Genomic DNA, 21,791 nt, shown 5'->3' with positions numbered 1-21,791 from the left:
CACTAAGGATCAAATGTAGCAGCTACAAGGACAGGTAAGAGTGGGCTACAAGAGAATAGGAATTTGGGAACCTTCAGACTGGATTTCTTTTCCCCTTTGTAAAGATTAGAGGTAGACGAAAAGTCAGGGACACTTGTCAGCTTAGACATTCTCAGTAGGAATCATTTGAATTTAGGAAACCAGACATTCTCATTATCTGTCTTCAAACAATTCAAGTCATGAGAGAAAATAATAAAATGATCACTGAATGTTATTTAGAAAGAAAAACTAAGGTACTATTAGAAACGTAGTTTAGTAACATTTCCAATTTTAATTATTTTTCTTAAGTACCTCAAAGGCATTTCTTTTGAAACATCTCTTTGATTGTTTAAGTAACCATAGATCTACTTGGTGAAATAGTTTGTGGCCATTACAAAGTACTTAATTCCTAATATTTGTATGGAATCACAAAAGCCCCCAAATAGTAAAAACAATCTGAAAGAGAAGAATACAGGTGGAAACATTATGCTTCCTGATTTCATACTATATTACAAAGCAATAGTAATTAAAACAATATGGTATTGTGATAAAAACAGACACAGATGAATGGAACAGAGAGCCTAGAAATAAACCCACACATAGTTGGGCAATTAATGACAAAAAGAACCAAGAATATACAATGAGGAAAGAACAGTCTCTTCAATAAATTGTGTTGGGAAAACTCGACAGCTGCATGCAAAACAATCACACTGAGCCCCTATCTTACATCATATACAAAAATCAACTCAAAGTTGATTAAAGACTTGAACGTAGACTTGAAACCATAAAACATGAAGAAAACATAAGCAGTAATCTTGACGTTGGCCTTGGCAATGACCAAAAATAAAGGCAACGAAAGCAAAAATAAACAAGTGGGATTGCATCAAACTAAAAATGTTTCTGCACAGAAAAGAAAACCATCAACAAAATGAAAAGACTACTTAAAGAGGGAAAAAATATTTGTAAATCATATATTTGATGAGGGGTTAATATCCAAAATATATAAAGAATACATAAAACTCAATAGAAAAAAAATCTGATTAAAAAATGGGCAGAGGATCTGAATAGACATTTTTCCATAGAGGACATACAGCTGGCCAACAGGTACTTGAAAAGGTGCTCAACATCAGTAATCAACAGGGAAACGCAAATCAAACTCACTATGAGATATCATCTCACATTTTTAGTGTGGCTATTATCAAAAAAAAACAGAAAAAACAACTGTTGATGAGGATGTAGAGAAAAGGAAACCCTCATGCATTGTTGGTAGGAATATAAATTGGTGCAGCCACTATAGAAAACAGTGTGGAGATTTCTCAAAAAATTAAAAATAGAACTACCATATAACCTAGCAATTCCACTTCTAGGTATTTATCTGAGGGAAATGAAAACACTAACTCTAAAAGGTATCTGTACCCCTCATGTTCATTGCAGCGTTAATTATAACAGCAAAGGCGTGGAAACAAGTGTCCATCAGTGGATGAATAGATAAAGTGTGTGTGTATATATAAATATTATATATATGTAATTATTATTATTTAGCCATGAAAAGAAGGAAATCCTGCCATAACACCAAATTCGTAGATAAAGAGAACAGATAGGTGGTTCCCAGAGGCTAGGGTGGGGTGGTGGCAAAATTGGTGAAGGTGGTCATAAGATACAGATTTTTCAGTTATAAAATAAAGAAGCCCTGGAATATAATGTATAGCATGGTAACTATAGTTAATACTGTGTTGTATATTTGGAAGTTGCTAAGAGAGTAGATATTAAAAGTTCTCATCACAAGAAAAATAATTGTAACATGCATGGTGACACATGTTAACTAGACTTAATGTGATGATCATTTTGCAAATATACAAATATCAAATTATGTTGTACACCTGAAATTAATACAATATTATGTGTCAGTTATATCCCAATTTTTTAAAAAGTATTTACAAGGAATTTGTCATAATTTGCTAAAATGTTTGTTACATATTTATGAGTGGAGAAGTCTTATAGGATTTTATATCACAGTTATTTTAAAAATGTATTCAACAGACATTGATGTGCATTTGGGGAGCATGCGGGTATACCTTTATAATGTGTCCTAATTTGACGTGAGTACACTGGTTCTGCATGTGTTCTGTAACTTCCTCTTTTGAGTCAGTTCTTAGAGCATGAAGACCACAACCCTATACAGAATATGAATTGGTTAATTTTTCACTCAACCAAATATATAAGGATATATCTAAGTTAAAACACCACTTGGGAATAGGAAGTGGTAAAACTGATGCTAACTGAGCAGTGAGCTCGGTGAGTCATTGGCTTTTCCTCGTCAGCTATGAAAGACCTTAAGAGGAAAAATTTACCTTTCTATTGAGGGAATCTCTAAACAGCCATCTAGAAATCAAACACTAGATCAAGAAGTTTTCAGACTTTTGAAATTCTAAAAGCCTTGCTTCAATAATGAAGTTTTAAGGGTTGATCTAAATCAGAGTCCTCAACTTATCAGAACGTGATGGGTCAGCTGGACCTACAGAGTACTGCACCCTCACGTCTGTGCAGTGGATTGCTGTGGCAGTGATTCTCGGATTGGGGATAATAAACAGTGTGCCCCCTTTCTTAGGGGAATGTATTTTGTTCCCTCTATCCCATCAGTTAGAATTACCCATCCAGAGTTAGCACATTTTCTTCCAAATAAGAAAACCAAAGTCAGAGACATTGAATGACTTTCCTGCAGTTGGCAGAGATGAAATTTAAATCTGAACCTTCAAAGTTCAGAACATTTTTCAGCCCTATTCCAATTATTTGAGAGGTGGTATAAAAGGAAATTTATATGGGTTGTGGCCAATAGTCCATGTTCAGAGCATACTCAAATTTTAAAAATGAGCCAGCAAAGTAAGCTTCTGTAGGCGCAACCCCCTCCCCCAGTCCTGACGCTAGTCATTTTGGCACAGGCTGCAGCCATAAATGAAAGGAGCCACAGTGTCTAGTATGCTGATCCCAAGTGTAACTTTATGAGCTTGCTACAGAAACAGATTTGTAAATTGAAGTTGATTGATAGCTGAAGGCATTTACTTTATACTGAGAGAAATTATTCTAATTTCTGAGTAAGGCTTTTGAGTTAAACAGTAATATATTAGCAGGTCAGCTCAGCTTTCATTGAGTTGAAAAAACATGACCCAAGTAATATTAACATTTGATCATTTTAGTTTACTTCAAAGACACTGAAGATTTGGAATCTAAATGACACAGCTCCACAGTCTGAGATGCCTCTTCAATAGCGCTAATCTAACTTTTGATAATCTAGATTTATCCATGCAGAATCTTTGAGACTACACCATTAAAATATTATTTCTTTCTTTTAGAACAGGAATTGCCAGTCCTGAATTTACATCCCATCAGGTACCTCCACAATTATCTGTTGGCTTGTGGAGAAATCAGGCAAACAGCAGAATTGTTGCAGCTCATTTTAAAGCAAAGGATGTTGAGAGTCCTGCTTTTAGAGTAATGGTTTTCAGGCTTCAGTGTGCCTAGGAATCAGCTAAGGCGTATTCAAGGTGTACCTCTCTGCCCTCTCTCCAAAGACTCTGAATCTGACTCTTGGGAACCTCAGTGTGATGGTCAGCAGGATTCAGCATTTAACAAGCAGGCACTCCACCACGTTTGGAGGGATGGTCTAGGAACCACACTTTGAGGAAAACTGTTCTAGAAAATAAAGAGGAATAAGAAAAGGGTACAAAAAAAATTGAGGAAGAAATGAAGCCATCCAAGTAAAAGAGAAGTCTTCGTTGTAGAGAGAAGCTGAATGACTTTAGGCAGTTGATCTCAAATTGATCTAGTCCAAAACTGGACTAAGGTATTGCAGCATTAATAGTGAGCAGTGCTTTATTTGATCTCCATAAACCAAAAAAAAAAAAAAAAAATTCTGAATTTGTAGTTTTAGGTTTTCTTTATTAAACAGTTAGTGCCCCCACTACCACTTTTCTGCTAGTAAAATGCAAAAGTAGCTAAGAAATACTAATTTTAAGAACAGCTATAACTACTTAAACTAAGTTTGACAATAGTTTTTTCCCCTGTGAACTCATGGTTTTATAATGCATCAATAACATGTATCTATTTTCTCTTACTAAAGTGGTTTCTAACCATGTGATAGAATTAACTTTATTCATTTTGACATTCAAAAAAGAGCATGGTGTTCCACAGAGGGCACCATGATTTCCAGGGACTCCTCAACGTGAACCAATTTGAGAATTGACAAACTGTCCTTCACTAAAGCCTGACATCATGAAATTCTTTATCAGTGCATGGCCATTGCTTGGGTCATCCATTCAAAAAATGTTTTTCTGTGCGTGATCGGTGGAGCCACTGATCTGATGGCAGAGACAGCCCTGAGTCTTATCTACACTGAATTTTGGCCAAGTGAGAGATTAAAGTGGACAAGTGGACAGGCAATTACAATACAGAGGAGTAAGTGCTGCAATAGGTGAACTCTTGGGTGCTAAGGAACTGAGACTAAACAGTTATCTTCCATTTTTAGGTCAAGCGGTTTCTTGGAAGGAGTGGTATCTAAGATGAAATATCAAGCCTTAGGGGGGGAATTACGCATGTTTTTGGTTTCTCTTTCACTTGTTATGATGATAAATGATAGCTTTGTCGTATAGTTTTTGAAGAAGACAGTCTCTGTGAATGTTTTCTTTGTAAGCTTTTTTTGTTTTCTTCTAGTCTTCACTGATACACTTGCAGGTTTGAGTTTTTGAATATTTTTTTGAAGCTGTATTGTAATGATGATGTCTGTGGAGAGCTTGAGAACTCATTATTCAGGAGATCTTTGCATTAGCCATGGACTGACCAGTTTCTCCTTAGGGCCTGTTCTCAATCAGACGTGTATATAATCAGTACTTAACCAGAAATGACTGGCTTTCTGCACTACGAAGCAGAACACCCCATTGCCCTGCAGGGTGATTGCTTTTAATGATTGCTAAATGATTCTCTTTCTGTCTTAGTCAAAGAAACATTTCTTATGACAACCTATAAAGTTTTAACACATTCAGTATCATAAGCCTTTTTCGGACCATGTACCTGGTAGTGATATAATCACTTAATCAAGTTCCTTAAAGATAAATAGCTCTTTTTCCGCATTAATGTGACCTATCTTAGATGTGTTTTTCCTTTCTCTTCAAAGTACTGTAGTGTGTGGCTTTCAGACTTTTTAATTCAGATATTTTCTTTTCAATTTTACTCTTTCTTTTAAAACAACATACTAGGTGAAATCGACAAAAATTCGAAAGTATTGTCACACTATCTTCAGTTCCTCTCCTCTCATTCTCTCTCTAACTGATTTGGGTTTTGCACATTATCAAAACCACTTTGATCAAGGTCACCAGTGACCTCCATGTTCCTAAATCTAATGGTCAGTTCTCTGTGTGGCATTAGTTAAGGTATTATCAGCATTGAGCACAGTTCATCACTCCTCAATGACTTCCAAGGCCCAGCGTCTCTCGCTTTGTATCCTAACCTCACTGCATGCTCCTTCCTTCTCAGTGTTCTTTGGTAGTTTCTCTTCTCCATGGCATTCTGACATGACAGTGCCCCGGATGTAATCCAAAGTCCACACTTTTCTCCTGCGTGCCAGACTGTTAATGCCATCTACCTGTTTAACATCTCCACTTGGATATCTGATACATGTCAGATTTAACATCTTCAAAACTGAATGTCTGATCTTCCCCCCTGAAACCTAGAATCTTCCTGCTGTCTTTCCATCCTTCTGATTGTTCAAAGCTGAAAACCTGGGTTCTGCCTTCAAAATTATGTCCAGAATCAAATCTCTCCTTGCCACCTTTCCTCACTGGCACCACCATTGCCCCGGTCACCATCATCTCTCACCCGAATTGCTGCAATAGCCTCCTAACTGGTTTCCTTCCTTCCACACATGCTCCCCTATAGGGTTTTCTCAAGATAGCAGTCAGAATCATCCTTTTCATATATGTCAGATAATGTCACTCATTTGCTCAAAACTTCCCTTTTCACTCAGAGTAAAAGCCACAGTTTATACGATGACCCTACATAATCCAGCCTTTCTCTGAATTTATCTCCTGCTTGGTCTCTCTCTTTTCCACTTCAGTCACCTTGGCCTCCTTACTCTTTTTGAATATGCCAGACATACACCTACTATGGGATCTTTGCATATTTTATTCTCTTTGCCAGGAAAAGCTCTTCTATATATTGTATAGCTAACTCTCATACCTCCTTCACTTGTTTCGTCAAATGTCATCAGGGAGGCTCAATAACCATTTTAAAATTGAAAGTTACCCACAAACCCCCACCCCCTGCACTCTCCCCCCATACTCTGCTCAATATTTTTTCATAATATTAATTTTAACATGTATAGAAATGTGAGATAGTATTTGTCTCTGTGCCCCACTCTATCCCTGCCCCTTTTAGAATGTGAGTTTCATGAGGATGGATTTTTGATTCATTTGAGGTGTACCCCGAATGCCCAGAACAGTGCCTGGTATGCAGTAGGTATTCATTAAATTTTTATTGAATGAATGGTTTTATGACTTACTAATGGTTTCAAACCCATTTTGAAAACCCACTTTGAGAAATGCTAGTCTAGTGGCTAGACTCAATCCTTAATTTTTTATTTGGGATGATACATACTCGTATAACAAACTTTACAGTATAAATTTTTCATTTTTTAGTTGTTTTCAGTTGTGTTTAATTTTGGTTTGTTCAAAGTGTTGATGTCACTCTAATAGTAATCTAAATGAAAACATAACATTCCTCTTCTGATATTATCCCTTGTGTTATATAATTTTTAAAGCCAGTCATCTACTGTTAGCAATTTGTACTTCCAGATATTTTTCCACGCATAAACATATTAAATAATACTCATACAGTGTTTCAGAACTTGTATTTTTAGGATTTGGTTTTTTTGGTTGTTTTTTTCATGGTAGTTACTTGTTTTGCACCTAATGTTCTACCATGGACACTGTATCTTGAAATGCAGTATAGCATGGTCAGAAAGAGCATAGAGCTGAAGGCAGACTGGGTTCAAATCCCAGCTTTCCCAGTTACCAGACCTTAGACAAGTTACAGAAGTTTTCTGTGCCTCTATTTCCTCATCTCTTAACATGGGAATAATAATAGTACCTACATCATACAACGTTGTGTCGGTAAAATGATGCCTGGTTCATGTGTGTACATATAAAATGTTTGTTGTCATCACTAGGATTACTTCATTATTTATCACTGCTATGTAATATCCCATGTTTTGAAAGTAACATTTAATCAGTCTCTAATTTGATACCCATTTAGCTTGTTTTTAATTCTTCACTGTTACAAATAGCAATTACCTAGGGTTGAAAGTATTTGCACATTTGTATAATTATTTTCAGAAAATAAAATACATAAGTATAGATTTTCGGAGTCTAAAATATAAACACTATTGTACACAGGTACACTTGTACCAACAGTGTATCAGTATTTGTTTCCCCACACTCTTACTGGTACTGGACATTATCAGGCTTGAATATCTTTTCCTTGTTTTCTTCTAGTATTTTAGGATTGATGAAATAGTTCTTTCCCCTACTTCTACACCATACTCACATTTTTATTCTATCTGAAATATATTGAGGTAATGATCTATTTTTTTCAAATGAATTATTTTCAGTACCTCGCATCTTTTCACCATTGATTTGAAATGCTACTTTTGTGTCATGTACCAAATTCCTATGTATACCTTGATCTCTTTCTGGACTCTTACTCTCTTTCACTGTCCTGTGTATTCCTATACAACTACCATCTGATTTTAATCACTGTAGCTTATACCTTTGATATATTAATAGCCCCACTACACACACGGAAGCATGCACACATTGTTCTTCTTTTTCAGTAACAATTATTTGTCCAGATAAAATTTAGAATAATTTTCCTGAATTTTAAAAAGATAGTCACTGGAATTTTGTTTCAAAGTGTTAAAAGTAGAGATTAATTTGGAATGAATTTGTATCTTTACAATACTGAAGGTTAGACCTTAAAATGTCTGTTTACTCAGGGCTTTCATTTTTTTAATATGGCATACACTTGTTATAACGTATATTGCTGTGTATTCTATGGTTTTTGTTGCCAAATTTGTTGTTCTTTTTTCCGTTACAAAGTTTAATATATTTGTTATATATACATGGAAGGGATTAACGTGTGTACACACACAAAAATACATACACCTATTTGTCTTATATCCATATACCCTTTTATACTCTTTAATACTTTTGCAGTTCTCTAAGATTTTTGACTCTTACAGTCACATCATATGCAAATAATAAATTTCATCTAATGTTTGTACCACTTGCTGCTTTTTTCTTAACTTGTCATGGTGACTGGACTCTTGAGTGATGTTGAATTACTGATGCTAGCAGGCTTCTTTGTTGAGTCTGTGTATGTATATACAATTCAATTAAAATGTTAATGACTTTATTGGTTGTATCACATTATTATCTCTAATCAGACTTACTTAAAGGCTTGTTTTGTATTAAACCTAAGAGTACTTGGGAAAATGTAAGATTTTTTTCCTACTCTGGAAACAATACTGTGTTTCCCTGAAAATAAGACCTAGCCGGACCATCAGCTCTAATGTGTTTTTTGGAGCAAAAATTAATATAAGACCCGGTTTTATTTTAATATAATATAGGACTGGGTCTTATATAAAACCGGGTATAATATAATATAATATAATGAATATAATAAATATAATACTGGGTCTTATATAATATAACGTAATATAATATAATGTAATGTAATATAATACCAGGTCTTACATAATATATAAGACTGGGTTTTATATATAAAGTAAGACCGGATCTTATATTAATTTTTGCTCCAAAAGACACATTAAAGCTGATTGTTCAGCTAGGTCTTACTTTCAGGAAAACATGATAGTTACTAATAAAGAATTTATATCATCTTGTTTGTTCTGACCAGAATCATTTACTATGTAGATAATTTTTTAACTATATTAATTTTGCTGTTATATTACATCTCCTGTCTGATTCTGTTCTAGGATGTTGGCAAAGGATGAACTGATGACCATACTTCAGAAATGTCTCAATGTTTTTAGGTCTTCTGAAAAGCAGCTTGGCAACACAGCAAAGAGAATAGAGGAGTTCCTGGCCCAGTTTCAGAGCCTTGATGGTGAGAATATAGTATCTTGCCAATTCTACAGGCTATGACAGCCATTTAACTAAAATAACATGGAAAATCCCACGTTGTGATGTATTGAGAGATGAAAGGATAAAGTAGTTCATAGTATCAGTATAACAAGCCTCAGAATATCACATCTTGACAGTCACAAACAGGCCAAATGGTTCTCTTCTAGATTTGGTTTAAACGATGAAAAGCATCAAATGGGCCTAGGAAAAAGAAAATTCTCTTGATGGACAGTTTGGAGCACTTACCTTATAAAACAAAAAAAAAAATTTCAAAAAGATTGGAGAGAGTAACGGCATCATAATTAAGGACTCCTTTTAGATGTTTTTTTCTTGAGCATTTCATCAAGTTCTTTGTAGATTTCAAAAACACTGCATAAATCGTCTGTAACCCTGAAAAATTAATACTTGTGAACTGCTTTCACAGCAGTGAGGCTCATTGGTATGCTGATTACCAAACTGTGCCTAAGGTTTGCTTTAATCAGATTTGCAAAACCTTGACTCTTTCAGTGTAAATGAACTGAGGCACTCCTCAGTGCTGAATGGTTGCAGATCCCTTTATCTTCATAACCCTCACATGATGATTTATGTTTGCTTAATGCTGGGGGTGCCTGATTGTGTACAGGTAGCCGTCCTCTGTTCTCCGTACCCCAGCACTTTATTCTCATGGGGCACCACAGATACCGATCATTAACTTTAATGGGCTCTTCTCGTGCCCTGTTTCTAGCACCAAAGTATGCTACTCTTTTGGTAAAACAAAGTAAGTGTGCATCCTTTATTTTTCCCTATTTAGGGAAATTTTTAATGGATTTGGGGAAAAGAGGCAGCTTGAATAATGCATAAGGCACATAGGTGGACTAGACATGGCATGGTGAAACTATTTTACTTGGAATGCCCCTATCAGGCCTTTCTATGTTTGACAAGTGTTCTTTTGTCTTGAAAAGCCTATGGATTTAGGAAACTGCTTTTGCTGATATCTTTCCATATCTCTCCCTAGCTGCAATGCTGGGCACCTGATGAGTGCTTAGTCAATGGAAGGCGAAAGAGAAAGCTTGTCTGACTAGAGTGGCATGAGCAGGCCGAATGAGGAAGTACTCCCCCACGTTGTGTGTATGCATTGTTCTTTTGCAGTATAGCATGAGTTCAACTACTTTTCAGAAGGGCTGGAAATTGTTAATCAGAGGGGTCATTGAGTCCAGCTATCACATACAGAAACTAAAGCCCAAGCAGAGAAAGGACTTGCTCAGGATCACCAGCTCATTGTTTTTTCCTCACATACTCACAGTTTAAATTACCCTCAATTGTGGTCACTGGGACAGTGAGGGGCCACCCTTAAGGACATAAATAGGGGAAAAGACTTAGAAGACTATAAGGTAAATTAGGCAAATTTCAATCTTTTACAAAATTGGACCCAGGGATTTTTGTAAAATGAATGCAGATATAATTTTAATTATAGCTCATGTAACATAAGCTAATGAACAAATTCTGTGATGTGCTAATACCAAATAAAGCAATACAGCTTAATAGAAAGGTTAGAGGTTAAGATTAATAGTGTAAAGAACAAAGAATTTTACAAATTGAAGCAAAACCAGTGTCTTGAAGAAATGTCTGTATTTCTCTATTTTCAAAAGTGACACATTGCTAGTAATAAAGTGAAATTAAAACCCCTTATGTTAGACAAGTAGGAATACTTGACTATACATTATCCCTGGTTCCTTAAATTATTATATATTATAGTCTGGGTTTAAAATTACGTTTGGAGGGTTAAGTAGGTGAGAGTGTCGTATCAGATTTATTTTTAAGTCTCTGCTACATATTAAGAAATAGGACAAAGAATTTATTAAATATTTTAACCTCAAATTATATCTTTCTGGATCTAAGAATTAGCCACAGCAACAAAGAAATGTATTCTCTGAGAACAGTGCAGTTTGTCCAGCTGCATCCTGTCTGAGATTAGGTCAGACGACCATGTGAGTGAGGGGCTAACCTGCCCTGCGCCAGAGGAGGGCATTGGGGCCTCGTGCTCCTCAGAAGCACAACTACACCTTTTACCAGATACAGTTTTCTGTTCCCTCTGCTGAGGAGCCCTGGTGCACTTGGTGTTTTAGTAGATGATTTCCAATCTTTCACGCACTCCACTCTTCATTACTCACATAGCATTTTGTCAAAACTAGTGCATTGGATGCATTGGAAGGTTGAGACCGTACTCCCCAGGGTGTAGGTGTGTGTTGTTTACAGTCTTGGCATAATCAAAGGAATACAATTTAAATTCATTTTTTTAAAAGCTGTTTATAACAGCACGAAGATCTGGAGCTTTTTGCTGTCTGTGTGGTGGGGATTGGGGCGCGGTGTTATTTGTACTTTTTTGTTTTTATTGTGGTCACCGTTTTAAAATTCAGTAGCTGTTTTTTTTAAGACCTCTGCAGCATAACTTATGTAGTATTTGTTGACATTCAGTTTCTGGAAGAAATCATTTATCTAATGGACCCTTGATCCCTTGCCACATTGAAAAAAAAATAGATGAAACTTTATTTCCCTTGGAATAATAAAAATGTTGGTTCTCTTGACTTGAATGGATTTACCCTAGTTGCTGTATATTGGTTTTCTATTAAAGCACAAGCTAAAGAGGAAGAAGATACTTCCGGGTCACAGTCAAAGGGGCTGCAGAAGACAGACCTCTATCATCTTCAGAAGGTCAGGTCACTTTCTTTTCTTTCCATCTGCATCCTGTGACACTCCCTATTTTTGGTGTGTGCTCTAGATTAGCTCTGCCTGGATGTTTTTATTTTCCTTTTTAAAACACAACCAGGAAGAAAGCAGACTTTATAACTCACTTATAAATTGAACGTCCTGTTTATCCCACTGCCATCTTCATTCTCCATGTACTCAGTCTGGAATTGACTAGTGAACATGGGTGGAAACTGTTCTGTAGTCTCAGAGAGACAAAGAAAATTAATTAGCAATAAAGGCAAATGGGAACGTGGTTGCAAAAACGAATCTGATTATTTATCTGATGCATTTGTTTTTCTGTTTGATCAAACTGAAACATGCAAAAAAGCCTAACTCTATTAAGTTTAGATACTTTTCTTGATTTTTACAATGCATATTAAGCACAGAGCAGAAATTGAGCCACAGTATACCCACTATAATCTTTTTCAGATAGTTCTAACTTAAGAATCTTGGTTGTCAAAGAACCTTTTTTGTATAGCGTGATATCAGGTTATGATAAATGTAGAGTAAAATTTCAATCTAAGCAAAACAAAACACATGGAACCTATTCTGTTAGTATGGCAAAAAGGCAAGGTTTTTTTTCTGTTGTTGTTGTTCTTGTAAGTCCTCTCCTGAAATGAAGTATGTAACGGGTTGTGAAGAATGAGCACTCTGCCATATAACTTAGTAATGCACTGCCCTTTTCCTCTTTCCCTGAAAATTCACTTGATATATATTTGAAGCAAAACACCTAGGAGGAGAGAGTCTTTCCAGACTTTAAAAATAAAAACTAAAAACAATCCATTTTAATCCGGTTCTTTCTTTGCACATTCTCTTATGGAAAGGGTTATCAGCTGCTTCTGCCTCAGCAAGAGTACCCTCTTGAAGGGTTTCCTTTCTCAGAATCACCAGAAAAAGTATGTGCTTTCATCCACAGGCCTTATTGGAAATGAAGGAGTTAAGAAGAACAAGTAAGAAGCCAACCAAATTTGAAGTACTTAGAGAAAAAGTTGTGAACTTCATTGACAGTCTGGTGAGGTGAGTCTGTTGTTAAGAGCTAGAAATCAGGCTATTTTCCCAAATAACACTGGTGTGATAGCTGTCCATAGCCAAGCCAGGACACTTTCTCCTGAATTCGGCTTATGCTTTTCAGGTCCCTCCTTCCAGCTAGGAATTGGAATTTTGATTCTTTTTCCATTCTTATGAAGATGTCTGGTCAAATGACTGAGTTCATTCTTTTACTGCCAGTTCAAGAACACAGGTTTACATTTGATGAGTTCATTAGGCTGGGACAGGGAGGAGTGGTGGAGGAAACAAAGTGTTTGCCCTGCACTTTATCCTTTATCTTTCCTAGGAGTGTGCTGGACCTGGGCCAAGCCCCGGAAACAGAGCAGACTAGCCACAATGTCCTCTCTTATCCTGATTAAAGGACTTCTAATTCTAAACTACATATACCAGTACAACCATATCAGTACTAAATTCATGTTGAGAAATGTACTCATAGTATATTTATAAGTCCAGCAGTCCTGCCTGTATTTTAAGATGATTCCTTTTGGGGAAACCCAAGTCATTCGTGGATTTCCCAAAAGCTAGCTTTATGTAGTTGTGTAAGACTACCCACTTAAGCTGCCTTTTAGGCAATTCGGACATGATATATAAAAACATGAGGAGTGTGAAAAAGAAAATGTAAAAAGTTAAAAAGTAGGGAAAACTTATCTTTGCTTATTGTTTTTTAATGGCAGTTCAAGCTCAGCAGCAGGGTAGGCACTGAATAGAATCAAGTACTGAAAAATAGCAGCTCAGTTATTGAAGACTAAGAGTGGTTTTCTGATAAATTACCTGACCTTCTTGAAAATGAAAAGTTCCATTTTCTAGGACAGTGTGGGGGCAGAGTTATTGTTCCTCGTCAGTGGGGAGAAATTACTAATGTCATGAAAGCGGTCCAAATGATCAACCAAGAATGAAAAAGAAGATTCAAGTGAGAGAAATGTGTCATATAAAAGTGAGGCAATGCAATATTGCTGACCTACTAAGCAGAAATGATCTTTTGGAATTCAGTTAACCTTGCCCTACCGGCTTTCCTGTTTTTATGGTTTCTAGCCCTAAGTTCCTGACTCTTCCTTTTTATCAAGTTGCTAAAGATGATTTTTCAGTGTAATTTAGCATAAAATGTTGGGTTCCTTTCAGAGTTCCCACAAATCCCAAACTCTAGGACCAGACAACCATTCCCCTTTTGTGATCTTTGACCTAATATGTCTGACTTTGTACCTTTCTTAGTAGTTACTGAAATAAAGCTGCATGACTGAAATGTGTTGTGGTGAAATTACATTTTTCATATTAGGATTTACTCTCTTTACCAAGATTGACTATCCCACGAGGGAAGAGGTTATGATTTGTAGCATATTAGAGCTGAAAGGGACCTGAGGAGTCACGTGGCAGCAAAAGCCCAGAGAGGCTCTGACTTGTCGAAAGTCTCTGTATGCTGACATCTGTCAGAAGGCCCTCCCCATTTCTCCACACTGTCCCCAAGGACCGCAGCACAGATGTTTGAACAGAGCTTGGAGTTCTGGAGAAAAGATGTCCTTTAAAGAGAAACGGAAGCAGTAGACTCCAGGAGGCAGGGTTCCCAGTCTACCATGATCTGCTCTTGCTGAAACCACTGAGAGCTGAGACTAAGTTACCGTTTTCACCGAAACACAAGCTTCAACTTGGTAGGCTTTGTTGGTACTGAGGGATTCTACAAATTCCCTTAAAACCATCTCTCTTTGGCTTGTGAACTCTGATCTGAATCCAAAATGAGCCTCCTGCATTGCTCTTGTGCCAGACACATTGCTTGTTTCTCTCACAGCAAATAAGTTGCAGAATGTATTTATCAATCTCCAAGTTTGTAGTTGGACAGAAATTCTAATGTATGATTACTTTGTCACTGTTGTTGTTCAACTAATGCAGCCCAGTGGAAACAAAATATAGGCAAATATTTTGCCTCTGATGGGGATTCTTTGATGATATCCAAAAAGGCCTTTTGCCTTGGGAATTAATTGAATTTCTAAAAATTAAAGATGTTGAATTTAAAAAGGAGAGAAGTACAAATATGAGATAGTTTTTTCTGAAATTGACTATCTGGTTGCCTTGTTAGATTTCCAATCCTTATTACATAGCAGGGACTTCAACAGGGTCTTTAATTATTGGGGAGAAACCGCCTGAGGTTGGTGTGGGAAGAATTTATGGTCAGAAGTTACAGATGGGAGCCAGCCAGCCAGGGAGGCAGTGAGCATCACAGAAACCCTGAGGCTACAGCTAAACTAACTTAATGTTGAGTAAGATGTTGGCAGTACTTGAGGTATAGAATGCGAATCCTCAGGGCCAAGTCAAAACTGTACAGTCTTTGCAAATGATTGTATTCGGATTGACTCTGGAGGAGCAACCTCTAGAAGTGGAATGAGCAGGAGGCCAGGAACTCCTGAGACAGGGAGGAGAGATGCGTGCGGCTAATATCCTCTTCACCTTCTCTCTTCCTCCAAGCCACCGACCACACGGGGGGAGCAGATGTACAGGGATTTTCTAGGCAGTGGTACCCTCTCCAGAAGGAGCAAGCCAGGACAGGACACCAGAAAGAAGTGGGTAACTTCCCTGGGGAGTGGGGGTAGGACTCGGCTGAGGTAAATGCTGTGCTCTGCCTGCACTGGTGGCAAAAAGGAGCTGATACAAATCTGTCATGTGGCCAAACTACTTGAAGCCAAGGACTGGACTAAGCCCCAGGAATCTTTAGGAAGGCATGTGAGTTAACTGCTTTAATCGAGTTAGTGACTTATTACTCCATCTTTGGGCTGTGTGTGCCAAAGCTTTCCCCGTCCAATGTGCTTCCCTCCAGGCCACTGAAGACCGATGTCACCGTCAAGGTAGAAACCAGCTAATGGGCTCATTATACATTCAGTGAACTTTTTAATGCTTTATTTTTTAAGTTCAGATTTCATTAAAATTGGTTTGTCATGTAGCTCATATATGAGAGGAATCCCAAGTCACAGTAGTTTTAATAATTGAAATTTTAATAAACAACTTGCTTGTTTTTTAATACTCTGAAACTAAAATTTAGCCTTTTCTGCCTTCCAAAGTAAAAAGTAATTCTAACATATAAAAAACTTTCCAGGTATCATTTCTATGAGACATTAAGACATTGTCTGTGATCCAGGAAGAATTTCCTAAACTCTGAATTCCAGACCTGAGGTTTGTGTTTAACACCGCCAAGAGTGAAACATTTGCTATGGGAAGGAATGTGGATATCTCAGTTTTCTAAACAATTTACATTTAGAAAGTATTCATTAATACTTTAAGAAATTCTACCTTAAAGATTTTGAGCAAAAATGTAATTCATGTACATTTGTTCCTAACAGTTTAAATTAGAACTGAAATATAGTGTCTTGTACTCCAGAGTCTGGAAGTTTCTTAAAACATCATATGGAAGAGGTACAATTCCCAGTGAACCTGCACTGGATTTGATATTTGGGTTTTGTTTCATGTTTGTTTTCGGTTGTTGTTGAATTTGGTCTTTAAGTAAATTGCTCAGTCTTCCACAGAGGACTGCCAAAAATATCATATTGAGATTACACCTGTGCTTATCTCAAAGCTGCTCCCTGACTTGGCTGTTTCAGAGAACACCTCCAGCCTCCAGAGACGCAGCCTCTATACGAGGCGCTGTACTGCAGCGCTGCCCACACCCTCCGCGAGCATCTGAACGCTGCTCCCCGCATGGCTCTCCACACCGCGCTGAACAATCCGTATTATTATCTCAAGGTAGGTAGCAGTCTTTTGGAGTATATATTATAGTCTCTGTGTGAGAGAGATTTTGTTTCTTAAAAACCATGGATTTCATCTAAGTTGGAAAACACTGACGGTTTTTGTAGGGGTTAGGATCTGCAGTTTTGACAAGTCTTTCTTTGAGAGAGAACTTACAGCCTTGATAATGGGGTGTTGGTATTTATTAACACAGATAGTGATTGTTAGGATTCAGATAATTTTAAGTGCTGGAAATGGCATTTTATTGAAGTCCAAAGAATTTCATAAACTTTTTATGGAAACCAGAAATGCATTCCGGTCTCAGAAGTTAATGTTATGATTAAAATGAAAAAAAGAAATTAATAATTTGATTAAAATGAGAACTATGCTTGTCTTCTGATTCTGGGAGTATTCCAGTGACTAGGCGCTAGGGCGATTGTGACCAAGACCTGATCCTAAACAAGCACTAGCTAACTGTTGGCGAGTAAATGCAACTCCCTAAGTAAAGGAAACCAGACTCCAGGTACTGGCTTACTAAGTTTAGGTTAGGGGGTTTATTAACGTCCGGTTTTGTTCCTCATCATTTTCCTCAAAGGTAGTCATCTTAGTTTACTGTTATTTTTAGAATGAAGCACTGAAAAGTGAAGAAGGCTGCATTCCCAATGTCGCCCCTGACATCTGCATAGCATATAAATTGCATCTAGAGTGCAGCCGGCTCATCAACCTTGTGGACTGGTCAGAGGTAGGTTGGGGGAAGAGAGCAAGCTGTGTATTTGTCTACCATCCATGACAACTTTCCTGCCATGTCTTTATACTTTTGGTACTTTAGAACTCATGTTTATTTCAAGTCCAATCTTTTGTTTGGAAAACACAAATCACCTCATACTTCATGTCCTCCTGAAAAGCAGCGAAACTGCTCCACGACCCCACTCCCAGTCCTTGCATTCCAACCCCACATGCCTCAACCCAGCCAGTGCTGTGTTCCGGCCGGGTCAGAACAAGTACGGATCTACCCCCGTTAACAGTAAGCAAAAGCTACCAGGGTAGGTCAGTTCTGTTATTCTACACAATAAAAAAGTGTATTAACTAGCATTTCCCTTACTGCATAAAAACATTGGAAAAACTGCACAATAGATTTAGCAATCCGGAAGTACAAAGAACACTTGGCAAGGCACTGGACAACTGTTACTCTTTAGGATTAGTAAGTCTTCTTTCCCTCACAATATAACAAAGTTAACTCTGTTGAACAAGGCCCTTTTGACAGATGTTTTGTCATCATTTAAAAATATTCATAATTGACTGCTTCCAAGAAAAACAGGCATTTTCCTGGGGTAATGGAGGTTGGGGAGTATAGGATAGAGCATCCTTTACTGTTCAGCTCTGACTGGTTTAGTTTTCTGAGCACATTTCTTAATTCTCTGAAAATAAGGCTATTCCGAAACCATGCTGTTACCAGTTAATGTGTACTTGATTTAAAGTGATCATCAGTGTAGTTTTGAGAATCTGAAATTTGGTGTTAATTTTTTAAAATGTGCCAGTTAGCAGCAGCAGCAGTTCTTGACCTGGGTTCATACAGAGCCATCAAGTGCAATTAGAGATGTCTGGCAATGGTGGAGATTTTTGTTTTCTTCTGTCTTGTCTCTCAAAAGGCTTTTGCAACAGTTGTGACAGCTGCTGAACAAATGGATGCAAATTCTATACCCTCAGAAGAAAGAAATGAAATTATCCAGTATCCTTCAAAAACCATTTCTACAATGTCTAAGTATACAGAATGTTTATAATTTCCCCACATCTAATTTAGATTTATAGAGCATGCACCAACCAACTTTATTACTTGTTAATATTAACCATACCATCCCAGAATAATTCCTTTCTAAATATTTATTCTGAATTTAATCTAAAATATTTGGTCTAAAACTTGTACCAAAGACATTACAGAATTCACGAAAAATATCAAAAACTGTCATTACTGAATTCTCTATTTCTGTAAGGTTATTTATTAATGCAGTTTTAGAATTGGGGGAGGGCAATTTTCATACTACGAAAAATTAGAATTAGATGAGCGTTAAGCACTTTTCTATTTGTGCCTTATTAACAGTGAATTCTAATTATATTTGTTTTCCAGTAAGGGGTATAGTTTAGAGTATATTTGACCTGTATTTCAGTTTACCACGTAATGTTTCAATGTTGAGATTTGAACCCCTTTTTGTCAAAATACAACATGGCCAATTTCCTTAGCTAGCCTCCAGTGCTCGGTTTATTAGAGCTGTTTCTGAACTAGAACTTTTAGGATTTATAAAACCTACCAAACAGAAGACTGACCATGTGGCAAGGCTAACGTGGGGAGGCTGCTAGAAAGCTGGCTCACACTTAGCTTAAGAGACCGTCGTACTTTCGTATCACTAGAGGAAGACTTTTGGAGAGGAAGAAATTCGTAATCCCTTTGTGATGTTTAACCAGAAAGTAGACTGCTAACCCCAAACAGGAATGTATCAAAACATCTTTGGAGTAATTTACAGTGCAACAAATAACATGCTTAACGTTGTAACTAAAACTTCACATTACCACTGTAATTTTCATATCACTAATAAATTTGTTCCGGAACATAGTGTGTAAATGTCTCATCCAGGAGTATGGATTATTTGCATTTGATTTAATAGTACTCATTTCTTCTCCAAATAACATTTTGGGGGAAATCTGATATGGACTGGATGTTAAATTAGGGAAGTATTGTTTTAAGTAGAATAATGGTACCTAAGATATAACCATCTCATTTTTAGGAGATGCAGCTTGTATACGTTCCTTGAAACACTTAAATATATATTCATAAAGCAAGTAGGTAACTAAGTAGATCATTGGACTGTTCTTTCAACTTTTGTTTTAAAGATTTCCTGATTAAAAAGTTAGTGTAAAAAAGTTGGGGGAGATTGGAAGTTTAGAAAATTCTGAGTTTGCTCTAAAGGTTATTATAGAGCAGAAAACCAGGGTAATGGAGCCTACCGTGTTTCCCCGAAAATAAGACCTAGCTGGACAATCAGCTGTAATGCTTCTTTTGGAGCGAAAATTAATACAAGACCTGGTCTTATTTTTCTCCAAAAGATGCATTGGAGCTGATTGTGCAGCTAGGTCTTATTTTTGGGGAAACACGGTAGAGGGAGATTAAAGGACAAAAGATTTTTAATAGCATGTTTATTATGCTTATGGGAATGAACTAGTGGAAAGAAAATGGTTGCAGGAGAGAGGACTACTGGAACTGTCTTTGAATGAGACGAGGATTTGGATCTAATTCTCCTTACTGAGGGCAAACGTAGGGACAGAATTGCTGGTGCCATGTCTTTAGTAGTGGGACAGGCTATTGGGTCCTTAGCAAATATTCACTTATTAACACCAATTACTGTGTAATTTTGAAGGGAGTAAGAGAACCCAGTGACAATCACTTCCAACCCTAGCTCCTTGGATCACCTAAGGAGCTTATTAAACAGATTCCAACAGTCTTCCCTTCCCCCATCTTCTAAAGCAGTCTCGGGGGTAGAACCTGGGATCTTTCCTAAAAGTTCTCCAGTTAATACGCAATAAATGTGTCATTTGGAAACTGTTTTCTATAGGGATTAAGTTCTTGCCACTGGCCAAAGATGGCTTTGATATTTTAAACCTCCAATACATTTTTCTGAGATTGCCTATGCTTATTTTTTCTCAAAAATACAAAGAATTACACCTGGCAATGTGCCCTAGTTAATCAGGTGTTTACTGAACACATCACAGTAACCGTAGGGCTACACCATATCAGCACTTGTCTTTTAATAAAAGAAGGACAACTGTTTATTAAAAGCAATTCTAGGAATCTTTGGAAATTCAGAATCCCTAGGCAGCTAATACAGTCTTCCTTACTGAGGTCAAGGGTGGTTGGTATTTGGACTAGAGTCATCACCTATTGAGGATGTCTAATTATAATTAAATCCAAGAAGTTACCCACATTCTTTTTTTCTGGAATTACCTCACACACTACTTAAAATCAGTGAGTAGCCCATAGCGAGGACTTTTTGGTAAGGTGGTAAGAAATATGGTTGTGGAGGAAATTCTTGATCAAAGTTGAACCTAGAATTAAAACTATATTACAGGCATACCTGGTTTTATTGTGCTTTGCTTTATTGCACTTCCCAGATCCTGCGTTTTCACCAACATCGAGGCAAGACCCTCTGTCAGCAGCAAAATGAGAACTCACGAAGGCCCAGATTAGCATTTTTTTAGCAATACAGTATTTTAAAATTACATGTACATTATTTTAGACAGTACTATTGTACACTAAATATACTACACTATAGTGTAAATGTAACTTTTATATGCACTGGGAAATCAAACAATTTATGTGACTCACTTTTATTGTGATGCTTTATTGCAGTAGTCTGGAACGGAACCCACAATGTCTCCCCAAGGTACATCTGTGCCTGTGGCTCCATTCAGAATGGTTTCCCTGTTAGTGTACCTTGTATAAAAACCAGTTCTTTTATAAATTTAAATGTGAATATTCACACAAGCTCACTTAGAAGAATGTTCATTATTAAACCATTACTGGGAGTTCAGAAGGGATAAAATGTACTTACATTCCCTCTACTCCCACTCCTTCATACCTCAACTTACTACTTGTATTCTCCTAAAAATGCTGTCCCTATACCAGTAGTTCTCAGCTGAGGACTGTTTCCTCCCATTTGGCAATATCTGGAGGTACATTTAGTTGTCACAAATGGGGGGGAGGTGCTACTAGCACCTAGTGGTAGAGGCCAGAGATGCTGCTGAGCCTCCCACACTGCACAGGACAGCTCTACAGCCAGGAAAATCTGGCTCAAATTGTCAACAGTGTTGAGGTTGAAAATCTGTATTAGTCCATTAAAACCAGGTAGAATTATCCACCTTATTTATGGCCACCCTGTGTTATACCAGTGTTTTTCAAACACTTAACTGGGTACATGAATTATTTGAGGAGTTTATGAAAGCCCTATACCTCTTTTTGGCCTTGTTTTAAACAAAGAATTGAGATATAATCACCAAAGTTAAGAAGGAAAAATCATTTTTCTTTCTTCCACAAATTAGGCCAATATATCCCAG

At 37.1% G+C, this 21,791-nt stretch overlaps 1 protein-coding gene across 8 annotated transcripts in view; it reads left to right on the top strand.

Moving 5' to 3' along the window:
• The window catches only part of ORC3 (origin recognition complex subunit 3), a 48,168-nt gene extending 28,635 nt beyond the window's left edge, over positions 1 to 19,533 (top strand). For 6 of the 8 annotated variants that reach the window (XM_081044907.1, XM_081044911.1, XM_081044912.1 and 3 more), the window contains 7 exons: positions 9,062 to 9,192; positions 11,821 to 11,900; positions 12,853 to 12,953; positions 16,565 to 16,706; positions 17,314 to 17,430; positions 18,338 to 18,417; positions 18,938 to 19,533. In XM_081044907.1, coding sequence (XP_080901033.1) covers positions 9,062 to 9,192; positions 11,821 to 11,900; positions 12,853 to 12,953; positions 16,565 to 16,706; positions 17,314 to 17,430; positions 18,338 to 18,417; positions 18,938 to 19,043 — 757 coding nt within the window. In that variant the 3' untranslated portion in view covers positions 19,044 to 19,533. Of the gene's footprint in view, positions 1 to 9,061; positions 9,193 to 11,820; positions 11,901 to 12,852; positions 12,954 to 13,269; positions 14,221 to 16,564; positions 16,707 to 17,313; positions 17,431 to 18,337; positions 18,418 to 18,937 lie in introns of those variants that run through there. The other 2 variants (XM_081044910.1, XM_081044914.1) reach the window with 2 other exon arrangements.
• Positions 19,534 to 21,791: the final 2,258 nt, after the last annotated feature.

Source organism: Rhinolophus hipposideros (assembly GCF_964194185.1).
Source record: "Rhinolophus hipposideros genome assembly, chromosome: 3".
Classification (NCBI taxonomy): domain Eukaryota; kingdom Metazoa; phylum Chordata; class Mammalia; order Chiroptera; family Rhinolophidae; genus Rhinolophus; species Rhinolophus hipposideros.
The sequence above is the reverse complement of the archived record's forward strand: the minus strand, read 5'-3'. Positions and strand labels throughout refer to the sequence as shown.